Source organism: Neodiprion virginianus, chromosome 4 (assembly GCF_021901495.1).
Source record: "Neodiprion virginianus isolate iyNeoVirg1 chromosome 4, iyNeoVirg1.1, whole genome shotgun sequence".
Classification (NCBI taxonomy): Eukaryota; Metazoa; Arthropoda; class Insecta; order Hymenoptera; family Diprionidae; genus Neodiprion; species Neodiprion virginianus.
In genome coordinates this window covers 3,724,365-3,744,427 of record NC_060880.1, presented here as the reverse complement: position 1 = coordinate 3,744,427, position 20,063 = coordinate 3,724,365, and the positions used below count along the sequence as shown (strand labels likewise).

The 20,063-nt window shown below is 34.3% G+C and overlaps 1 protein-coding gene and 1 long non-coding RNA gene across 51 annotated transcripts in view; one reads left to right on the top strand and one right to left on the bottom strand.

Moving 5' to 3' along the window:
* The window catches only part of LOC124301985 (calcium-activated potassium channel slowpoke), a 114,906-nt gene that overhangs the window by 71,266 nt on the left and 23,577 nt on the right, over positions 1 to 20,063 (top strand). For 14 of the 50 annotated variants that reach the window (XM_046757710.1, XM_046757696.1, XM_046757703.1 and 11 more), the window contains exons 8-13: positions 2,181 to 2,286; positions 7,595 to 7,747; positions 8,947 to 9,102; positions 10,631 to 10,743; positions 18,206 to 18,361; positions 18,503 to 18,579. In XM_046757710.1, the coding sequence (XP_046613666.1) occupies positions 2,181 to 2,286; positions 7,595 to 7,747; positions 8,947 to 9,102; positions 10,631 to 10,743; positions 18,206 to 18,361; positions 18,503 to 18,579 (761 nt within the window). Of the gene's footprint in view, positions 1 to 73; positions 180 to 2,180; positions 2,287 to 7,594; positions 7,748 to 8,946; positions 9,103 to 10,606; positions 10,744 to 13,685; positions 13,799 to 18,205; positions 18,362 to 18,502; positions 18,580 to 20,063 lie in introns of all 50 variants that reach the window. The other 36 variants (XM_046757671.1, XM_046757693.1, XM_046757666.1 and 33 more) reach the window with 8 other exon arrangements.
* Positions 2,395 to 19,829, bottom strand: LOC124302004 (uncharacterized). The gene is made up of 3 exons (XR_006907615.1): positions 19,698 to 19,829; positions 8,897 to 8,900; positions 2,395 to 2,406 (listed from the first exon to the last, which is right to left on the bottom strand). It is a non-coding gene; the product is annotated as an uncharacterized LOC124302004 (long non-coding RNA).

Below are 20,063 nucleotides of genomic sequence, written 5' to 3'. Positions count from 1 at the left end.
TCGTAAAGGGGTTAACGCGGGTATGGTACAGGGGGTTGCCCGAGATGTAAGGAGTGGCGATATGTGCTTGCAGGAAAGAACCGGATTTGGAACTCGAGGGTCTCCTCAAGAGGCATTACACGACCGTGGAGTTTTTTCAGGGAACCATGATGAACGCGGTGGACCTGGAACGCGTCAAGGTACCCCCCGCAACCTTGCCTAACCTCCTTCCCCCGCCACCTACCCTCAAAAAAAGCCCCATTCCCACGACCAACCCCCATGTCGTCCACTTCCTTTTTTAGGAACACTTCTCACAGTATTCATCTGGGTCCGACGACTGTTGATATTATACATAATATACGCTCTTCTCGTTTCGTTATACTCATTTAATACACCTTACGTATTATTGTGTTCATCGTTACCGTTACTCGTTATTAACCTGTATTATCATTACTATCGTTGATTTTATCGTTAACGTTGTTGTTATTATTATTATTATTATTATTATTATCATTTTCATAAATTTTCACATACAGTTACTATCGTTATTATTATTTTCGAAATTGTTATACAATAATAATTATTATTATTATCATTATTGTTGTTACTACTATTATATATGCTCAATATTTTAGAGTTGATTGAAATGATCCGCGGAATCGTCTCTTGGCACACGACTGTGATACGTCTTGTGATCACGTACCGAGTGGAAAGGATGGAAATTCATCGTTAACAGATTGATAGTGATTTTCCTGTCGCGCATGCGCGAGCATTCTTGTCTTTCAATGCAGGCTGGCCAACTGCACAAGCTTCCAATTTCGAACGCTGCTTTTACAGAGTTTACGCTGAGTGATAAGAGATGCGAATTTCTTTATGTACGGATCGAGCAAGTCTCGAATAGTTTTTTTTTTTTTTTTGGTGATTCGGGAAAGATTACAGAAATTTTTCGGCATTGACTGAACGACGACTGTTTTACCGGTAATCGGTAACGAGGTAACGACCGTTATTTCAAATCGCTAATCGAGGCGCGGCGACAGTTTTACACTGCTGAGTGTACACGAGTTTCCCCCTTTCACTTTCTTATCGAGAACTCGTGACGTTTCGTTACCACAACAAAAAAAAAAAAGAAATGTGGAAAAGGAAATTTACCGGTAAGAGTGACAGCATTGATCGTAAGGACAATAACAAATAATGGAAAATTTGTCTACTTCTTACCATCCCGAGAGTGCGCTGAGAAAAAATTGTGCTACCAACACACGTGGGGGAAAAGACAAAAGTTTTACTAACCTTTGGTTACTTTGTCACCGGTAGCTCGGTTCGGGTGGTGATATTTTGAAACAGATTGTCTCGAATAAGGTTCATACACTAAAGCATCGAGTGTCTCTTATTTTCCGAGTAAGTTGGCTCACCTGGCTCACAGACGATATAATCTGGCCAACCAATGCAGTTCGATTACAGGTATTACTCATTAGCAAAAGGTTGGTCGGCCTGCTGATTACTGTTGATAATTTTCCCAAGGACCTAGGATTGTAGATACAAAAAATTCTCATTTCTGACGAATGAAATAATACGCGTCATCGAAGTGAAAGACGAATCGCATTGATTGTTTCAAGAGGCGGCCGCGCGACGTAGATAAACAACCGCCTGCAAATATCTGCATGGCATGCTGTATTGAGCTATGGGGCAGGATAAGCGTGCAGTAGCTGAGGCATACAATTAGAGAGAATTACTCATATACATATATTGCGTATATACATGTATATATATATATATATACACACATTCGTATTATCAAATTTTTATTACGATTATTATTGTACGTACAAAATTACTCCCAATCATCGTTAAATTTCAATTCTACGTACAGATTATTATATATGCTTTTACAGACGTATAACATAAATTCAGACAAAAATATATATGTATACATATATCTATGTCATCACCGTCGTGATTACTATTATTATTATTATTATTATTATTATTATTATTATTATTATTATTATTATTATTATTGTACGATCATCACGCATACATATAATAATACTGCATTATAGGTACATATATACAATATACATGCATATAATACATTATATATATATACACATTTTATATATATACATATTTTGTAAAGGCGTGCGAATTATTAGAGGTGAATGTTATCATATAAAACGTATGGTTTGTCGGGCTTGGCCGAGCAGGAAACCGCCGGACCTAGAGCTGGAGGGACTGTTCAAACGACACTTCACCACCGTCGAGTTCTTTCAGGGGACCATCATGAACCCCATTGACCTTCAACGGGTCAAGGTGAGCCAACACCCAGTTCACACTATAAAAAAGCCAGAAAAGAAAAAAAAAACGGAAATAACGAAAGAAACAAACCCACACTAACCTTTTCAATATATATATATATACCTATACCTATACCTATACATTATATTATACATATGAATATGATATATCAACGACTGCGGTCAATAATGTTTTTTACAGCCTCTGACTTTTCACGCCCCCCCCCCCCCCCCCCACCCCCGCCCCGGCCACCCTGCCTCACACCCTCGCAAAAGTGAAATGGCAAACGAGAACGAAAAAAAAAAAAAACGAAAGCCCCTGTATCGCTTCGCAGTAGTTCTCACGACGTGCTTTTGCCAGATTTTTCTCTTCCTCCTTCTTTTCGTTCTTGTCGGTTGTATTTTTGTTTTTTTTTTTTTTCTCTTTCATCTCAATCCATCACTGGGATCCCACAATTCGTGTCATCAAAAGTTGTCAGTAGTAAACGTCCGTTTCAGAATCGGGTGAAACAATTTTTTTCATTTTTAATTTTTTTTTTTTTTTTGTCGTCATCTCGTGCCGTTGATACGTTTTTCCTCCTTTTGCCTTTTTTTTTTTTATTTTTTTTTATTATTACTTCAAATCATCGCTCACCTCGCCGCGTATTTAAATGTCGGCGTGCGATTATTTTATACGATAATTGTATACGATTATACGAAGAGCGATTTGCTACGCACTGTCATGATTACTACTGGTCGTGATTGTAAATGTACATATACTTATATTATATTATACCTTATAATATATATGTATATATATATTATATATATATATATATAATACACCCCCATATAAAATCCAGAAACGATACCGCAGCAATAATGATGCTGATGTGCCAGGAAATGGTTGTTGCCTGTGTGTTCCCTTCTAAAATTTCCCCGCTACTTTTAGCACTTGTGTTTTTTTTTTTCCTTCTTTTACTACCTTTCGTTCTCTGTCTTCAGCTTTTCTTTTGCGATACTTTTTTTTTCCTTTCTTTTCTGCTTCTTCTTCTTTTTCTTCTTCATCTTCTTTTTCTCCGAGGGGTTAATCGCATGAAGGGAGATTCGACGTACGACAAGCATTTAATGCATTTTGCAATACATTCGGAGATATGTAACTTATGTGATATGATATCGCATAGAGATGTTTGGTAAACAAATTTTAAATAAAGCTTTTCAAAATTTCTGGGGACTATTACGAATATCGAAAGAATCGGTGAAATACTGGGATTTGTTTTGAAGATATTTCATTGCAAGGAAATGTGTGAAGATTTTTGAGAAAACGAGATTTTAGACGACCATTGCTTCAGCAGCTTTTTTCCCCTCTGTTTTTTATTTTCGTTTATTGCAGACAGTTTGTTGTCTCGTCTGTTCAATATTTCTTAAAATTACGGCATTACGATTATATTATCTCCTTCCAAATCCCATAATACACGTTGTTATGCATATATTTTTCACACCTACACGATACGTACGATTTTTCAATATTACAATTGTATCGTTACACGATAAACATAAATATCTCAACGGTATACAAACGTGTATGATTGATATGAACGTGATCTTACAAATCTATTTATCGAGTGAAGGGGTTATACCTAGTCAGGAGGTCGAAAAAAAGCGATTTGTCAAGGATTTTTTACGAAGAGACATTTCAATTTATTAATACGAAAATTTACATACATATTGGGGTGAGATTGAACTTAGCACTGATACTTTTTACTTGTAAAAATAATAATTTCTAAAGCTGGTATAACCGATCTCCGGGAGCACCTCTAAAAAAAAATGCAAGATCTCTCTGGTCTGGATCATCCGTAATGAAAAAAAAACAAAAAGGATTTAGTCAATCAAGAAGTATTATCTGGTCTTCAATCGAAGTAACAAGCAGGATATTAATTTTTAACAAGACGGTGGCTCCTCAAAGAAAAAAAAAAAAAAAATTCGATTTTCCATACAAATTTTTGCCTCAACTTGTTTACAAAATGGAAAATACTTAGCGGCGAGAAAAAACCTTCGATCAGGGACTGAAAAATGTATTCGTAAAGCTCGTGCGAAAATTTGATAACGATCGGTTGAACAGTTTCCGAGAAATCTTGCTCACCGACTTTGAAAACACAATTTTGAGAAAAACGCGTTCAAAGTTTCAAAAGTACTTTCAAACGCTCCGGGGCGTGCGTTTCATGGAAATGTCCGCGTAACTTCGAGAATATTCGTCGGATCGACGTGAAATTTTCTGTACCTATACTCGAATGTACGTACGTTACGAAAATTAGATTAAAAAAAAAAAAAAAAAAAAAAAAAAGAATCGACTCACGATAAATCTTGACTATACGTATAACACAACCCCTCGAAGAATTTCTTTTCAAAAAAGAATTTACAAATTTCCATCGATTATAAAGACGCGAGCACGCATGCATACCCAACATTACACGATCGGAATCCCCCATGTCCCCACCTATGATATGTATATATATATAAAACTATGTACCCACCCGTACACACATCACACGATATGTGATACCTTGTGAAAAAGCTAGGTTACCTGTGGATAGACCCATGCCTGCTGATGACCCAGGTGGGTAAGTGCCCATGTTTTTCGAAGCTAGTCATGTACTGCTGTTGAAGAAACGACCGTTTCTCTTTTATTCTTCTTCTTCTTCTTCTTATTATTATTATTACTATTCTCTTCTTTCGAAATTATTTTCAATATAATTCCATTTTATTTATACTTCTTCTTTTATCTTCTTTCTTTTCAATCGATTATTACTGTTATATAAACATCTAGCAAAAGTAGAGTATTTCATAACAGTCTATTATAGAGGATTCCCCTGCATGTGAAAAAAAAAAAAAAAATTATATATATATATATAGGATGATATCATACTTCTCAACCTCGATTATTACGATTACTGTTTTTATTTTTATTGTTATTATTCTGTTTCTATATACATACAAATTTTCCAATGCATAACAGTTTGTAGTTGTAGGTGTAATAAGTATAATTAACAGCATGCAACGTAGTATACATATATATATATATACGTACATATATATATATGTATATATGCACTTACTAAATATCATGTTATTATACATCATTGCTACGTATATAGATAAAACAAATTACTATTTTCATTATTTCGTTGCATTTTCGTTTCCATTCTTCCTCTTTTTCTTCTTCTTCTTCTTCTTCTTCTTCTTCTTCTTCTTTTTCTTCTTCTTCTTGTTACAATTTATAGCGCTAGGAAACATTCGCATTACAATACATGATATTACATTATATACTCACCTGTTAAAATAATTTCCTCATGTATTTCACGTCTTTCGTCATATGAGTCTTATTTATACACCGTATATAGTATATGCATACAATGTATACATTTTACACAAGCTATACACATTATATACGTTTACCAATGAATGTTTTCTCGTTCTCGTATCAAAATTTGATATGCAACGCGATATACAGTTCAAAATGTTAACTTTGTTGGAAAATTATAATCCTGATCTGGGTATCGGAGAGGCGTGTTTTTCAATATAAAAACTAGAAGTACGAAGGAGAAAAAATAAATGAAAAAAAAACCAAAAACCAAAAAATAAAAAAAGAACAGGAAGAAGAATTTTTAAAAAAATTTGTTCTGTTTTCTTTTTTTTCATTCTGCAACCGATACACCACAAAGTACCGTTTGTTATTCCAAAATATTTTTTCGCGACTTGATAGATGTAATAAATCAAAGCGCACAATATACATATTATACATATATCTTCGAACCCAGATGCCCTGCACCTTTCAAGCATAACCTGCAGATGTTCGAGTCTCATTATTATACGTATAATATGTTATTTATATATATATATATATATACGTATAATAATCTTGCAGTTTAGGTATACTTTTGCATATGCGGCCTGGAGCATGAGCTGATATTATATATAAATATGTTATACCTATATTTGTTGGACAGTACCCAGATAAAAAGAACTCCCTATTGGACGTAGAATTGCGTGAAGATTAGCCATCGCGGTATTTTAATTATTAATTATATAGAAAAATAAATAATTAAATAAATAAATAGATCGAAGAAATTCCGTTTATGTACCGTATGTCGTTACGTATAATAATGTGGAATACGACGTATATTTAAATACGCTTGAATAATCTTCCATCTGCTATATCTGTCTTCGTGCTCTTCTATTCTCCACCACCCTAAACCCCCCTTAACCCCCCCCCCCCCCCCCTCCATCCCTCCCCTCCAAATAATTAACCCTACAATCTAAACTATTCGTTTTTCTCTTAATTATAAATAACGCTGTGCAGTTGATGAATTTGTTATTCCAACCGAATTTAACAAGAAAACTTTACAAGATTTGCGTGTAAAGTACAATCCAAATCCATTGACAGTCTTATTATATGCGTATCGTACACTTAAATATACACAGCAATAATTATTCGTTGTTTTTCGTTTTAAACAGATTACGTAGGAATATTCTATAACGAATGAAAAATTCTTTGCACGTACCGCGCGAGTTATTTATGATTAAAAGAAGAGACTATGCATACATATGGTGAAATAATAAAATTTATATTACGTATTTTGTACTTTAGATGCAAAATCGACACAGTTATATTACGTATCGTACGTCTTCCGGTGATATTAAAATATTCTTGCTAATTTTAAGGATCAATATTCATCGAAGCTTATTGCTAGCAAATTTTTCATTCCACATATTACTCGTTGTACCGATAGAGGTTGGAAAAAAAATATAGCGCAAGACCACCACCCTTCTCTCTCTAATGACGCATGCGCAGTGCTACAATCCTCGCAACCAGCGCAGATGATTGGACTAGACTCGACGGTTTATAGGTTAGCTCTTCGACCGCGCATGCGCCAGTAGAGAGGGAAAGGTCGGAAATTTTAAAAGCCGCCTTTCGTACTCTATTCTTACTACTGCTGTGCGATTAATAATTTTTTCGACGAATCGGTTAATCGACGATTTGGATTCATATACCGTATGACCTGCAGAATTATGATGAGGGTAAGTTTGATTGATCAATTCATCGAAAAACTCGATTATTCGATGTATCGCAGAGCACAAATCCTTATTAATCCTAACCTCCGCTAACGTCGATAAGTTATCGGCAGAGTTTGAGATATATTTAATATCACCGACGAGGCGGGAACGTTGAATATATCGTAGGATCAATCTTCGATACGATATAGATATAAATCGTTGATTCGAATAGAATGTTGAAAACTTGAGTGGATTGAAATGTAACCGAGCGATGGGTGGACGTTTTTTAGGTTCACGAGGCGGACGCTTGTCTGGTACTTGCTAACAAGTACTGCCAGGATCCGGACGCCGAAGACGCGGCAAACATAATGCGCGTCATCTCTATCAAGAATTATTCCGACGACATACGCGTCATTATTCAGCTAATGCAATACCACAACAAGGTGAGAGGAACTCCACTTCATTCATATCCATTACACCCTGACCTCACCTCGGTTGGAAATCCACACCTCATAGTTCATACATCGACCAATCCATGATTATTTTTAACATAATGTACGTATACCTGTGCATACACATACACATGATGCGTTTTTCACATGTATATGTGTACGCGTATGTATATTGTTTATCGAACCGGATAAAAGTGAACGAATTAGGAACGCTTTTTATACCGCGTTGCAATGAGGCTTATGGTCTGTATCGATGTCCATATCAGGTTGGTCCTTAATTGGGGGGTCGGAAAAATTTTCATTGGGACGCCCTCCGGATCTGTTCGTAGTCATTAAGAAAAAATCTGTGTAAAGGTTGAAGTCTTTGAGCACCAAATATTTGAAATATAAAATACGTGACGTTTTTATAACCAGTTATTTCGATTTATATGAATTTGGTATAAATGAAAGTACCGATTTTAAACTTGGCGGAGTTTTTGCTTATAATGATAGTAAAAAACCCTAAAAATGTAAAAATTTTATAATCATTGTTCCCTCAAATATAAGCCTAATAAGAGTGATGCTATTAAGCTTATATAAAAAAAAAAGAAATATATTATAAAATTGACATCAAATTTTGAAATTTTCAGGGTTTCTTCCTATCATTATAAGCAACAATGCCGCCAAGTTTCAAATCAGTCCCTTGATTTATGCCCAAATCATAGAAAACGAAACAACTTGTTATATAAACGACGTATAACATTATTTTAGATAAAAAAAATTTTTGTAAAGTTTTCAGCCTTTAAGCTGAAAAAAAAATTTTTTTTTTAATAATTTCGAATATATCTGGCTGGCGTCCCGATGAAAATTTTTTCAATCACCAAATAAGGACCACCCTATTATACTCCATACATAAAACTGGACGTCGAAATTCATCGATCTGCAGGATATTCTTTGCCGCATATAATCGATCAATTTTGACGATTTTTTTTCTTTCATCTTTTCATCTTCTTATTTCCTTCGAAAGAAAAAAAAAAGAACAAGGGATTCGACCGCCTAAATTTTTCCCATTCTCTTCGTTATTGATTGGTTTAAAAAAAAAAAAACCTAATTTTTGGTAACGTCCCCCTTCTCTCTCTCTCTCTCTCTCTTTCTCGTCACGTGCCTGTTGCTCATCTCTGAAATGAATGCTATGGTGGAAATTGTTGTAGGCCTATTTACTCAACATTCCATCATGGGATTGGAAGCAGGGTGACGACGTTATCTGCCTGGCCGAACTGAAGTTGGGTTTCATTGCTCAATCCTGCCTAGCACCAGGTTTCAGCACTATGATGGCCAACCTCTTCGCCATGCGCTCCTTTAAGACGGTCAGTATTCCTGTTCCTTCTCTTTTTTCTATCTCGCAAACAGCGCGACTGATCGTTGCTCATATTATACATCATTATAATACGGTTGTATACATTATGCATAACGTTGTATAACAATTAGATTTTTCGGGGTTTTAAAAATTCATTTTTCATTCGCTTCTTTTTTTTTTCCCGTACCAATTTTCTTATTTCATATTTCCGGCATTTATCGAATTTTTGTTTTTTTACTCCACAACTCGCGGTGTTTTATCATTATTATATTAAGACTGTGTTTTCTTAGTTCATATTTGTTTCTATATGTTCTTCATGACATGAGTTTTTTCTCTCGATGTGAGATGATCGCAAACTGTTTACAGTGATGGAACAAGTCATATATGGTATATGTTATATTAGGGTGATCCTTATTTAGGGTGACGACGAATTTTTTCCGGCCCGCTTCTCGAATCGACTCCAAATAATTCAAAAACAATTCCCTGTTTTTTTGCAAATTCTCATATCGACTCTAACCCTTTCCCGTAAGATGGTTTTTTCCCCTCTTAAGAAAAAAAAAAAAAAACACGCGCCTCGGCCATATTCTCAGTATATATATTTTATTGCAAGAGTAATGATTTTCAAAAAAAAAAAAAATCTGTAACTGCAACATTTTATCGGGCATTAGTTATACTATTTGTGAAAAAATTCAGATCATCGTACCAGGCAATCTAGACGAATTGCACATCCTCTAAATCTGACTTTTTCTTTATTTAGAGGCTAAATGGTATGATGCAAATTTTTTCCCACATAGTAGCACTAATCCCCGCTAAAATCTTGCAGTTACAGAATGTGAAAAAAAATTCTCACCCTTGCAATAAAATATACATTGAAAACGGGATCCGCCCTCTTACGGTAAGGGGTTAGAGCTGAGATAAAGATCTGAAAAAATTAGGATATTGTTTTTGAATTATCCGAAGTCGATTTGTGGAGCGGTTCGAAAGAGATATTTGTCAACACCTTAAATATGGATCACCTTCGTATATATATACATACATATATATATGTATGTATGGATATGCCTTCGCGAAAAAGAAGAAACGCGTTCCTTTAATCAATGTTTCTCGAACCAATCATTTCCTCTCACGCATTTCTCATCAATCATTCCAATTGATCGTGTCATATACGTGACGTAAAAAAAAAAAAAATAAAAAAAAAGAAAAAAAGGACATAGAATGACGGAACACGATGAAAATATCATGTCGTCACTTATCGTAGTCACGGATCATCGTACAATCACATGCATATTCATCGTACACAAATAGAAGAAAAGAAATAATGATAGAAAAAAAAAAACAAAAAAAGTAAAACTTGACAAGAATTTCACAGTGGTTTGGTCGTTATGAATATTTGCTTTTCTTCGTAAAATTAAAATCATTGAAATTTGTTTTCAACTGTTGAAAAATGTTAGAACCGGTATACATCACTGTAAACCTGTTTATTATGTACATGAAAATGTACACATGTAATTTAGAAATGGTTGGTTGATTGGAACCAGTCGCCTGATATGCAGGCATGGCAGAATGACTACCTTCGCGGAACGGGAATGGAGATGTACACCGAGACACTGAGCCCAACCTTCATTGGAATGCCATTTGCCAAGGCCACTGAGTAAGTCAGAGTCAGTCTCAACGACCACGAAACACGTCAAACGAGCCGAACTAACGATCACTGACGAAAAATCACGAGGGGGAAAAAAACGTGTGAATAAAGACGAAGAACGAAACTAACGGCTGGGCCGGGAATGAAATTCCGAATTTGAAAAGCTCCGAAAGCTCCGAATTTCGAATTTTTTGCTACCGAAACTTGAAGTGAAGAAAACAAACTTTTACCGTACCTGCGTCAAGGTTTCCAGGGGTCCAAAAATCGACGCTCAAAGTCTCAAAAGTGCGAAAATGAGAAAATTTGAAAATCTGAAACATCGAAATTCCGAATGATCCAAGATTTTCAGTTCTATGAATTACTGGCTTGGTGAGATTTCATCACTTTGATCTTTCTCTGCTTAGGATTTTCGATATTTGTGCCTTCGAAATCCTGATCCTTCTGATTTTTTACTACGCTGCGCGAGTATATTTCAATTTTCCAAATTTTACTTCATCGAAAATTTATTTTTCGGAAATTGAATTTTCGGAATCTTGCATTTCGGAACTTTGAGCGATCGGCTTTCCGAACATTCGAAACCTTGTCGTTTCTTCACTTCAAGTTTCGCCAGAAAATAATTCAGAACTTTTCAAATTCGGAACTTGAATCCCGCCCCTAACGGCTTAAACTCTGATGCAAGAGAGAATTGCTTGCTTGCTTCCTTTCTAACGACCGAATTTTTTCGAATCTGTACTATAACTGTGTAAATATACCGACAGAAATTTCTATTTTGAGTGGTTACTCATACCTACGAAATAGTCCTATATAACGGTTTTCATTTTATTTATTCATATATTGTTTTACATTAAAATTAATTCTGTTGCCGCGTAACCGGAAAATTTGTTTTACGTCTTGACGTTTTTTCTTCTTTATTTTTTTATTAAAATCACTCTCACCGCATCTTTTTGTAATTATTCCGCAAATTTTATACGCGGTGCAAAACAATGAGGTTCAATTTAACTGAAAAAAAAAAATATGTATATCAATATTTGCGATAGCCAAAAAATGTATTATCGACAATTATACGTACATATAATTTTTCGATAAATCGTAACCACTAATTGTGTACAAATTTTTTCTTCTTCAATTCCGGCAATAATCAAACCGTTATATTACAACGACATCGAATTTACCAGAACTTTCGGGTAACTGTGAAAAATGAAATTTTTGTCAGTTTGTGCTACCAAATATCCGATCAATTTTTCAATAAACGAACAAAGGCCGTGATGTTTTTTTTTCCCCATTCTCTTGACTTTGTGGTTGGTAAAATAAAAGTAAAAAAATAAAAAAAAAAAAACCAAAAACAGATACGTTAGCGGATTTCACGTGACCGGTCTCTCGTATCAGGAATGAAAAAAAAAACAAAAAACGAAATAAAACGACTATTGATGATAACACGTGTAACAAAGGGATGAAGCTTCGCCTCGCCTATGTCTCTCACTACGCCTCCACTCTGCTGTGTATATATATATATATACATATGCACATATGCAAAAATATATATATATATATATGTATACGATATATATTCGTACTAAGTTCTATATACATATATATATATGTATATATACATATGTGTTTATGAATGTTTCTAGACGTGTTTTTGAAAACAAAAAAACGGCCAGGAATGACAGGAAAAAAAAAAAAAACGGAAACAATATGTACTGTGTATATGTGCTACACCGTAATCGATGTGAAAATCACCTCTTGTTTGCTTTAATCAGTACAAATCGATCGTTGTCAGAGCGAGAAAAAAAAAGATGAAAAAAAAAAAAAAAAACAAGCTAACAAATAAATCACGGTAAAGAATTGACATTGCTTGCTCGTTAATTTCGCCAGTTAATTCTATAGTCGAAAGAAAAGTCGACTAACGATCATGTTACACCCTTTTGTTCCCGTTGAAAGTGTAATATTGAGCGTTAAAAATTTTGATTGTCGTGCAAAATTCTCGAATTCGAGTTGCGGTGTTGTTTCATCAGAACCGTGAATTATTTGTTAATTTTACGTTGATTTAAAAAAAAAAAAATGTTCTTTTCTCTCACCACCACCACCTTCGCTCTTTTATTTTACAGTGTATTTATACACACACACACACACACACACATATATATATATATATATATATATATATATATAAATATATCGAGGTACGTCACACGTCATTACGTATATATATATATATATACATATATATATATATGGTATTATATGAAAGATCACAAAATTCAAATCAGCGCATCAGTACCATCTTTAATATAGTTATCATTTACGCAGTTGTCGGTTTTTTTTTATTTATTTATTTTTTTTCATTTTTATTTCTCTCTCTTTTTTTTTTCTTCAACAAAAATTGCGAACCGTTCGTTAGGTGAAAACCACATGTATATGTTTACATAAATTTACAACCACAGGGTACATACAGCGATACTATGCAGGCGATGTATAAACGAATACAGGATTACCTTAAGCATATAGTAATGTATAATTATGTTAATAATTACCTTTCGATGCAGACAATTCGTGATGGATATTTAATCGACGGCGGGTAAAAAGAATAGAGGGTAAAAAAGAAAGAAAGCGAAAGAAAAAAACGAACAACGAGTCGAAACCATTATTAATTGTACGTATAAAATTTCACGATAGGTGTGTATATTTATATACGTACGAGATAATAATAATAATAATACAATACGATGGAGGATTTTTTTTTTTATTTTCTCTCGATTTTGATATATTTTTTCGTTTTTATTCTTCTCTTGGTGTGTGGCTGGATAATTTTTGAATGGATAAGTAGAGGTGAGGAGGATGTGTGACGGTAAAAAAAAAAAAAAAAAAAAAAAGAAATGACAAGCCTCTCGTGGCGGGATTTTTGAAAATGGAGGTGTTGACGTCGAGCTGGTTGGTTGGTGTTTCAGTCGCCGGATACTCAAGCGTGGCAGAACGATTACCTGCAAGGCACGGGCTGCGAGATGTACACGGAAACCCTCTCCCCGTCCTTTACCGGGATGACTTTTCCCCAAGCCAGCGAGTAAGTTGACTCGCTGACACCACGGCTGCCACACATGCAAACTATCCTAATTTTTTATTTTGTTGCCATACGTATTGTTATATGCGCTTACACACGTACGCATATATATAAACGATGAAAATCGTACGAGGTACACTTTTTTTTACTTTCTCTCTCTCGTTTTACTTTTTTTCGTTTTCACATTTTGAATTCAAATTTTGATCGTTTTTTTCTTCCCTTTTCACTATCTTGCTTTTTTTCTTGTACAGAACTTTCGGGCATCGATTATTACCCGTATCAGTAGACGATGGATTTTAAAAATTTTTACGCATCCTTTTTCTCGATCCTAAAAACGTACGTTTTTATTTTCGTATCACGTATATTTAGATTGTTAGATCCTTGCATTTTTTTTTTCTTTTATTAGGTTATACTTTCTTCAAACTAAAAGAGTCGCTTCGCTGTTTTAGTTGATCTTTTTTTTTGTTACCAATCGTTTTGCATCGACTTTAAAACCTGTTTGATATACAATACGATACATGTATATACGTGTGACTATATAATTATTCAAATTTGAATTTTGCAACCAAATTAAAGTGTTATTTGTTACTTGTCAGTAATTTGGATTTTCTTCAATTTTCGCTCTCGATATTTTTGACCACACATCACAAATATCGTGTGCTACACATTTTTATGCCCATTTTTCTCTACATAAATAATTGCATATAACGGCTCTGTGTGTGCTCGTGTAGAAATATCCTATATAATTGATCATACCCATATGACAATAATTATTACAAACTGTTATAGACCTTATGAAAGAAAAAAAGAATACACCCAATCCGTTGAAAGTTTTTACTCGCATGCCCGCTGCTCTTAGGTGTATGTACATACATAATACGTTGTCGTCTATATACATATACTGTGCGTAGATTGATAATTTTTATTTTATTTTTTTTGTTTTTTTTACAAATACCACACCGCGTATATAGACATTTTTACGAATTAAAAGAGGAAAAAAGGAAAAGTAAAGGAAAATTAAACGGCGATATTATCATGACCAGCGGCAGACCAACGATAATGATCAGAGCTGAAAAACTCCGCGACGACGCGACGGTGGAAATAAAAGTGTCGTTAAAAGAAAGAAAAAAAAAAAACTGAAAAAAAAAAAAATTGAACAAAGTTGAAATGAAATGTGCTGATTAATAAGTTTTTTGCACGCGCGTTCGCGTTTCTAATAAACAAGTATATAAAATATAACTCCCGGCCGCTCCGATGCGACGAATAATAATAATTATTGCGAGCGGAAAATATAAACTAACAAAGTTTCGAATAAGATAAGATAATATATATATATATATATATATATATATATACAAAAATAATAATTGAAAAATAAAAGCGGTTAAATGAAATTTTTATCATAAAATATATCCACGAGTATGAATAAAATACGATTTATATCAAACGATCACCGGTACATTTACAGAAATACCTACCTGATAACAAGTTGGCGAACATATGCAGCACAGTTTTTTTTTTTTTTTTTTGCCGAACACGCTACAGACTTGTAAAATTTTACTTCGCTCATCGATTATTTATATTTGTTTATTTAATTATTGAATATTTTTTTTTTTCCTTCCTACTTCAATCAAAAATCGCACTTTTATAATTGAAACTTGCATCACCGTATGCGACACAACAGTTTGCGTGTGTGGGAGTGCCTTTCACGATTATAGATCAGTGAACCCCGCTGTATAATGTCTAGATAGAATTGTAACCCTTTGGGGTTAGTTGAAACTGACGAGAAAAATGTAAGATAAAAAAAAAAAAAAAAAAAAACAAAGGAAACACAGCACGCAATGAAAATTAAAAGATAATATTAAAAAAAAAAAAAGAAAAAAGAATGACGAAACTGCAACCTTTTTTACGCGACCCGTGTGCGCTGAATGCTATCATTATTATTATTATTATTAATACTATTATTATTATTATAATCACTATTGTTATCACTATTGTTATTATATTACATCGTTAGAATTTTGGTAGATGAGAATGAGGTACCGTTAGAATATATAAATAGTGTAGGCGTTGGCTTGGAACACGTTTGTTATACCCAAATATACATATTATAATACGTGCATTGGGAATTGCTAACGACAGAATGTAACGCGCATGCGCAACAATCCGAGAGGCAGTTGTTTTTTCAGGGGGACCAACCGTCGGTAATTTAGACGAGACGGTTCGCAGCGATGTATTTGAAACCGAAAATTCTTGACCAGCTGTCGGTGTCGAGGACAACTGTCAGGGACAGTTGTGAACATTTTTTCGGGTTACTCTCACGCCGGTTGGTAACCCTGGCAAACGAACCGCTATCGGATCTTTCGCGCATGCGCGTTAAATTATGGCAAACGACGGAGAGTTCCGTCGTTGGAAATTCACACTGCGCAATAGACGTTCGCATTTTCGTTCTTTTTTTTTTTTTTATGATTAATGGACGATAGATCGTTTTTTTTTTTTTTTTCTTACTTTTATTTATTTTTGGCCTTCTTTTTTTAACCTTTCGTCTCACCTTTTTACATATATTATATTGTTATGCTCATGCTGTAGTTGCCCACGAGGTCAATACGCGTTTTACCCGTACCATCCAACTGTTTTTGCATTTTCACGCTTTTCGTGACTTCGGCATTTTGCTGCGCATGACCGTTTCTCCGATATCCCCCCCACCTCCCGCATTTGCAAATCGTGACTTATTGTTTACGGGCACGCTTTTTGTATGTAATATAATATGGACAATAAATCGTGGATATATTTATAATAATAGAGTAAACTCGGACCGGGGTTTGGATATTAGAAAATAAGGATAGTCAAGTGCTAGTAAAATTTCTCCTCCAAGCGTTATTAAATTCACTAAGATATGTAATGATGGAACAAAGTTTGTTGCGTAACTACAAATTTCACGTTACATCCGATTGACTAGGATTTAAATTTTTTGATTTTTTAATTAGTCAAAAAAAAAGCCAGCTTCTAGATTTCTGATTACGAATCCGAAGTCGGAATTCGGTAATTCAAAATGATAATTGATTTGAACGAGGCTTCGTATCCGAGGGTTTTTGAAAACGCTGATTACGGAATTATTAATTACACGTTCGTTGAAAAAAAACTAGCTTACCGATACATATACATATGGTATATATCCACGAATTATGGGACATCCTGCATTATTTCATACGGGGCATTCCACGTCAAATTACCGGAGGAATCGGAGGTTTTTTTTTTCTTTCCTTGTACCTTTTTTTCTTTCATACCTCTCAATGTAAATGGATCACGGAATCATCAAAATATCGTGAATCTGCGATCCGTTTACATCAAGGGATAAGAAGAGAGAGAGAGAGAGAGAGAGAGAGAGAGAGAGAGAGAGAAAAAAAAAACAGTTCCACCAGTATAAATTTCACCAGTTGCTAAAGAAAATCTGAAAAAATTCCCGACACCTTTTTGTATTGGTAAGACGATCATAATAAAAAATGATCAAAATTGAAGGGGGTGTTAATTTTACGTGGAATGCTCCATATGTATATTTGCATGACAAGGAACTGGCGAAAAGTTTAACGCGGTTTGTAGTGATTTTTCAAAAATCCAAAATCCTGTAAGCCTTTTACTTAATCCAAGTTATATGCATTAATCTGATTTTTGTATACAGAAGTTATATTTTCTTTTCCCAACTTATTTCGATTCCGCAATCCGAGCTTGGCTAAACTTTTGCCGTATCCTGATGAAAAACTATTTTTAAACCACGGTTTCATCTTTATTCCAGAAATCGTACGAACATAATAATGTTGCTTAATTTTATTTACTCCGTCATTTCCCTATTACGGACAAATCTTTCGTAAAAATATCGCCCGGACCATCTATTTTTTCATCAGGATAAATCCTTCCATCCCTTATTCGTACAATAATTGCATTGCTGTCGTTGTGCGTGTAATATAAATCCATTTTTTAACAAATAATTTTTTTTCAACAATACAACAATCCCTTAATACATCGATCCATTTACACATACATGTAATAATAAATTCCAACACCTTTGGTGTTCAATATTCAGGATAAATATTCCTTTTCTTCTGTATTTGCTTACCAATACTGTTATTATTATTATTATTATTGTTATTATTGTTAACATAATAAAATAAATCGAAGAAAAATCATAAAAGCTGAACCGTGTACGGAAAGGAGAGACAACAGTCTCGGTTTGGAAGGATCCAAGCGTTTGGCGCGGGGGAAAATATTTCCAAACTATCGTGTGGGGAAAAAAGTAAAAGTAAGGAGAAGGAAAGGGCAAGAAAAAAAAAAAGCAAATTCACTCCTGAATATTGACCCAACGGGATGTTGCACAGGCAAGTATCGTACGTTATTCAACGATATTTCTCCCAGGTTGTGCTTCACGAAATTGAAGCTATTGCTGCTGGCAATCGAGATAAAGGGGGACGCCGGGAACGATAGCAAGATTTCGATCAATCCGCGTGGGGCAAAGATCGCGGCGAACACTCAGGGATTTTTTATTGCTCAATCAGCCGACGAGGTGAAGCGGTGAGTTTCGACGTTGCGGTATTTTTGACATTATTGTTGTTTTTGTTGTTACATGCACAGTAAAACGGGTAGCGGGAATGATGTTTAATCAACAATGATGACGTTTAATCGACAATATATACAATTGGATTTTATTTTCAGAGCGTGGTTTTACTGCAAGGCTTGCCACGACGACATCAAAGACGAGACTTTGATCAAGAAATGCAAATGCAAAAACTGTAAGTTTATTCTATTCACAATTAACGTTAACATCGTGAAAAAATATAACATTATCCTACGTATACGTATAAATGTCTATAACGCCTATAATATATTCGTTTCTCCGTGACGATGTGTTATGATATACGTAAAACCGCGTTGTGAAACTTTGCCGCATTGTTTGTTACACATGTAGCGAAAATCTCCGGTGAGATAATGATCTTTTGATTGGCTAGAGAAATTTTTTCAATCTTATGGCGGAAGAACAAGAGAAGCAGTTAAGAATCAGACGAATTAAAAAGAAAAAAAAGTAAAAAAGCAAATGAAAAAGAAACGAACTCATGGCAAATAACGTTGCGTAAACTCGTTTGCGTATAAATTTGATAGATTTGATTGTAATAATTGGTTTCAGAAAATTTAACGGTGCCTGAAAAGTAAAATAAACTAAAGGGGAGACAAAAAAAAAAAAAGAAATAAAATCATCACTCAAATCGTCGACTTAACACAGCTGAGATAATTTGATCTCCATTTGTTTATTAACTTTTCTATACGGTGCTTTGAAAATTTGAAATTTTTTTTGTTTTTTTGTTCCAATCATTCGTCTTTACCACGTGAATTAATAAACCTGTTACAAAACCACCGAAATTGATTTTTGCAAATCAAGGAAAGAAATGTTTAATTTTTTGAAATTAAACATTTTCACGCAAGATTCAGAAAGGAGGGACGATTTTTTTTTCTTCCACGTTTTGTAAGACGTTGCTTTCAGTTTTTTTTTTTTTTTTACATTCTTACCACAACACGTACTGTACCTTGCATTTGTTTTCTAAAATTTTATCACCAGAGTATAAACAGGTAAGGAAAATAGAAAAACAGACAGAAACAATTTCGACAACGACCTGTTTCTTATTTATATTTGATTTTTTTTTTTTTTTTTTTGACACGGTTCACACAAATCAATTCGGGTGTTGTCAATATCGGTTTAAAAATTCGCAGGGCAAAGACGAGGTATAGAAAAAAACAAAAAAAAAAGAAAGAATCTGACATTTGTCACGCGGAAGGTTTTCGACGGTCGTAGTAACGTGAAAAATCATTGGGAAAATGAAAATATGTCACGGTCAAAACCGTTTACCTGGTCGACCTAGGTATCTACACGACATACGTATATACAGGTACACGGGATGCATACCTGAATATATGTGTAATACCTATGTATACATATACGTGTAGGTGTGAGTAATCTGTCAAACAAACGACAGCCTTCAGAGTCGACGTCAAAAAATCGTACGGTATGAGTAACTGTAACGTGTTTGAAAGAAAAAACAAACGAATGAAAACGGAATAAAAAAAAAAAAAAAAAAAAACAACAACAAAACAAATAAATATAATAACGACACGCACTCGATGCGTAAGAGATTTTTTTTTCAACGATTCAAAAACTGCAAAAAGGTGTAATAGACTTGTTTTTGACGATTTTGACGAAAAAAAAAAAAAAAAAATAAAGAGA